This window comes from Littorina saxatilis, unplaced genomic scaffold (genome assembly GCF_037325665.1).
Source record: "Littorina saxatilis isolate snail1 unplaced genomic scaffold, US_GU_Lsax_2.0 scaffold_1647, whole genome shotgun sequence".
Classification (NCBI taxonomy): Eukaryota; Metazoa; Mollusca; class Gastropoda; order Littorinimorpha; family Littorinidae; genus Littorina; species Littorina saxatilis.
Genome location: NW_027127627.1, coordinates 17501 through 22656, shown reverse-complemented (window position 1 = coordinate 22656; position 5156 = coordinate 17501). Strand labels below are relative to the sequence as shown.

General features: G+C 45.2%; 1 protein-coding gene across 1 annotated transcript in view; it reads right to left on the bottom strand.

Annotated features, from left to right (window-relative positions):
* Nucleotides 1–3827: 3827 nt before the first annotated feature.
* LOC138956037 (gamma-aminobutyric acid type B receptor subunit 2-like) overlaps nucleotides 3828–5156 on the bottom strand; it is a gene marked incomplete at its 3' end in the record, with an annotated part of 14453 nt that continues 13124 nt past the window's right edge. The window contains exon 4 of the mRNA XM_070327505.1: nucleotides 3828–3950. Within this exon, the coding sequence (XP_070183606.1) occupies nucleotides 3828–3950 (123 nt within the window). The remainder of the gene's footprint in view (nucleotides 3951–5156) is intronic.

The following is a 5156-nucleotide window of genomic DNA, read 5'->3' as shown; positions in this document are numbered from 1 at the left end:
CACACACACACACACACACACACAACCAGACCTCTGTAAAACAGACGCCTGACCAAAATGTTGTCCCTGGTAAACCGATGACCTTGAGATCACAACACACATTCATATCCACACACAAATTACCCGTTCTAAACTTAATTTTGTTTTTACATGCAGACAGTCAACGCCAGCCGTTGCAAAATCTCACGAGACACTCATATGCATCATCTCGCCCCATCATCTCGCCATTTCTCGTCCGATGATGTTCCAACAGCGTGAAGCAGCGTTATCTGAAGATCTTGGCGAGGCCGGAGCGATGTTGGGGAATATGGAAGGCGAAAAGGGTCAAATGATCGAGCAAAAGGATCGAGTAAAAGGATGCATACTTTTTGCGTTTGACCCTTTCCGCCCTACGCGCGGAAAGGGTCAAACACACGAGCAAAAGTATCGTGCAAAAGGATCGATCCTTTTACTGGATCCGGTGCCGACAAAAAGTGGAACCGGAATTTTACCGGCACACAGTCTGGAGTTCACATTTTGGTGGCAAACTGACTTCAGAGTTCAGTTCGCGTGTACGTGCGTCCAGTGTTCTAGATGATCGAACGTGTAGCAAAGACCTGTACGTGTACGTGTAGATATTCCGTCACCCGTGACTCACTTTTTTTCTCCAATGTTCCAAATCATACGTTGTTTACCAAGACTGCAGATCTCGGCTCAAACGCGTGACGTAAAAACTAGATTTGATGACGTTACCCGTACACATTCCTGTACACGTGCTGAAAGTGGCACATCTAGATCTGTTGCAGACGAACGCTTCGCGCCAAACACTTTTTACACAGTAATTTTAACTACACACCCCTAAATGTACTCGCTAAAACAAGAAGAATTTGTTGTTTATTTTTCTTGATATTTCATGCTCCTTCACGCCGCACCAGAACACGTAATCTACTTACTTAACTTTCTAGATTCGTTCTTTGTGCTAATCCGTTCCATGATTTTCCGAAACAGCGCGATGAAACTGCTCGTTCAAAAGTATCGTGTAAAAGGATCGATCCTTTTGCACGATCCTTTTGCTCGATCATTTGACCCTTTCCGCCTTCCATAGGGGAAACTGTGTGCACCACTCGTCTCGCCTCGCTCAAGGGGTGTGTGATCCCGACAGACATGGCGAAAGCAGGCTAAATCCTGTCATCAGAAAATAGACCTCCAGAGGCGAGGGGAATCGACCCCTGAGAGGGAGGGACCGGGCGATCTGATTCTCGAACCCGTGTCAAAATGGGGGGCACGGACACTCGTAAGTTCGAAAAGATGGGAGTGGGGAGGGGGGAGGGGGAGGGGGAGGGGAAGGGGTGGGGGTAGATTTGGGGTCCAGTGTAGGGTGGTGGGGAAAATGAGTGAGTGAAGTGACATGGGAGAGAACTTCCTGATCCGTGTCCTGATCTTATGTGGTTCCTCGAAACCCCTTTGCCGTTTTCTGTTTGTCTGTCTGTCTGTCTGTCTGTCACTCGGTCTCTCTGTCTCTTTGCATCTCTGTGTCTGTGTCTGTGTGTGTGTGTGTCTCTCTCTCTCTCTCTCTCTCTCTCTCTCTCTCTCTCTCTCTCTCTCTCTCTCTCTCTCAGAGGAACCTGTCAAAAAGCTGTTGGCTGAAGCTGAGAAGAATGCTTTGGAAAGGGAGTACACTCTAGGGGACATAAAAGAGCTTGCTGTCTTCTTCTTCTTCTTGGCGTTCGCAGAGGTTACACAATCAGTCCAGCACTGGTGATAAATGTTGTCGTTTTCTCCAACTCCTGTCGACTGCCGTATAGTTTGGTCTGCAAGGGAGTAGCTTGCTGTAGAAATGACTATGAACCCCAGAACAAGACAGAAACTGCCCTGTGTGCTAGACAAAACAAAGAATAAGTCTTTGAAGAGAGTGGTGTACAATGTTTCTTCTAAACAGCTGCTTGCAAAATCTGAAGACTTTATATTCACGTACGACTGCATCAAAGCTGAAACACTCTACTGGGCGTTTAACAGGGACAAAGTAGACATGAGTTCGGATGAAGCAGAGCGACTGGCATTCATTTAAGACCACGGATGTGCGACGAAAACTCTACCGACGCGAAATAGACCATGTGACTAAGGACTTGCACGCTCTGGTTAATCTTCTCAGGATTTACCTTCAAACTTGAACTTTGATATATCGCACGAACATTGGCAATGAAACCATGTGTGAACACAAACTGTATCGGAAAACTACGCGTCTGACATTGGACACGTTAAGTCAGTAAACAACGGGTGTACGCGGACTCGCGTTCGATTTCGAAAAGTGTTGTATTAATTATGCCCGATCCCCCCCCCCCCCCCCCATCCCCACTTGGTCATGGACAGATTGCCTAACCAGTAAACCATTTGAGTCTTGCGTCTTGATCTCTCTCTCTGTCTCTCTTTCACTCTCTATGTCTCTCTCTCTCTTTGGCTCTCTCTCTCTCTCTTTCTCTCTCTCTTTTTATATTTAGTCAAGTTTTGACTAAATATTTTAACATCGAGGGGGAATCGAAACGAGGGTGTGGTGTATGTGTGTGTGTCTGTGCGTGTGTGTGTGTGTGTGTGTGTGTGTGTGTGTGTGTGTAGAGCGATTCAGACTAAACTACTGGACCGATCTTTATGAAATTTGACATGAGAGTTCCTGGGTATGAAATCCCCGAACGTTTTTTTCATTTTTTTGATAAATGTCTTTGATGACGTCATATCCGGCTTTTCGTGAAAGTTGAGGCGGCACTGTCACGCCCTCATTTTTCAACCAAATTGGTTGAAATTTTGGTCAAGTAATCTTCGACGAAGCCCGGACTTCGGTATTGCATTTCAGCTTGGTGGCTTAAAAATTAATTAATGACTTTGGTCATTAAAAATCTGAAAATTGTAAAAAAAATTAAAAATTTATAAAACGATCCAAATTTACGTTTATCTTATTCTCCATCATTTGCTGATTCCAAAAACATATAAATATGTTATATTCGGATTAAAAACAAGCTCTGAAAATTAAATATATAAAAATTATTATCAAAATTAAATTGTCCAAATCAATTTAAAAACACTTTCATCTTATTCCTTGTCGGTTCCTGATTCCAAAAACATATACATATGATATGTTTGGATTAAAAACACGCTCAGAAAGTTAAAACAAAGAGAGGTACAGAAAAGCGTGCTATCCTTCTTAGCGCAACTACTACCCCGCTCTTCTTGTCAATTTCACTGCCTATGCCGTGAGCGGTGGACTACGAGTATACGGTCTTGCTGCGTTGCATTGCGTTCAGTTTCATTCTGTGAGTTCGACAGCTACTTGACTAAATATTGTATTTTCGCCTTACGCGACTTGTTTTTTTTTGCCCGAGCATACGAACTGTATTTGTAACGGCATTAAACAGTTAAGACAGTCTTAGTCATGCATTATAAGGCCTCTTGCAAAGTGAACATGTTTGCTGCGTGGATTACGCTTATGTTCTGCTTCTCTGAGGATACGGATAAGCCAACAATCCACTTTCATTATAATGTTTGCAAGGGCAAAGTGAAAACACGGTGATATAACTGTACAACGGTTACCAGTAATATTGATTTGGGTTGCTTACCCCTTTTGGCACGTCATCCCTGGACCAACTTACAAACAGAACGTCAACTTGAACCAGTCATTCTGCCCAATTCTGTCACATGCTGCTATTTCAAGGCGATACATGTTGTTAAGGCACTATCTTTCCTGTAAAACCATTCACCTCTGGTGCGAGCCTTTTCTCAGCCCGCTTGAAGAGGTTCACGACCTGCCAGACCGTCTCTGCTTGTTGCATGCAACACTTGATCACAGTAAGACTCACCTCTGGCGCCAGCCTCTTCTCAGCCCGGGTGAAGGGGTCGACCACCTGCCAGGCCACCAGCAGGGCCACGTCCAGCATGACCAGGATCATCACCACCAGGATCAGCTTGTAGTCCTTGATCACCTGCACGACACATACACCACAGGTCAAGGTCAAAGGGTCCGTGCCCTCACCTACATGACACACACACACACACACACACACACACACACACCACACACACACACACACACACAACACACACACACACACACACACACACACACACACCACAGGTCAAGGTCAATGACAATGGGTCCGTGTTTAAAGGCATCGCGCTTCCTTGGTCGTATGCGACCAAGAGCCTCACTATCTACAATTTTCTATTTGCAAATTATGTCTCTATTTCATTCGTTAAGATAGTGAACAAGAAAATAAAGAGAGACGTATTTGAACGGCAGTCCAAATCGTGTGGGCTCGTTTACGGTGTTGACTATGTCCGGCCCATACACAAGTGTAACCGAGTGACGAAACACTACGATCACCTCGGGAAGCGATGTGCAATCAAACAGGTTTGAAAATGTTAGGGCTAATTTCTTAGCCCTATAAAAACTGTTATGCAAACCCGAAGGTTTCCATGAACATACAGACAATCGGAAACCACCAGACCCCATCACAAACAGAACTCTACAAACCACGGGTGTTGACTTCAAAGGCCAACAACTCGGGTGCAGAGTCTGCTGTGAAAGGAGCGGTAGCCTCCCCTGTCACAATCGCCCCCGTTTGAAATGAACTTCGTCCCGAAGTTCCGAACCGGGGGACCACTGTCCATCCCAAGTTCGCAGAATGGGAACAGCACGAAAATGTTCAGTGGTCATATTATGCCATTACCTGAACATATCATGCCGAGTCCCATCCTGCTCGCAGCGCCAGATGTAACCGTGTGCCGAAACACTACGATCACCTCGGGAAGCGAAGTGCAATCAAACAGGTTTGAAAATGTTAGGGCTAATTTCTTAGCCCTATAAAAACTGTTATGCAAACCCGAAGGTTTCCATGAACATACAGACAATCGGAAACCACCAGACCCCATCACAAACAGAACTCTACAAACCACGGGTGTTGACTTTAAAGGCCAACAACTCGGGTGCAGAGTCTGCTGTGAAAGGAGCGGTAGCCTCCCCTGTCACACAAGAAAGAAGGAGCACAAGTTGATGAATCGCTTTCTGTCTTATATAAATTAGTCTTACAATGAGTGTACTGCATTTGGTGTACCTGAAATAAATTAAACTTGCCGTATGGTATCTACATACTTGATCGGTTATCCAGGGCTCCACACGGACGCCCCTC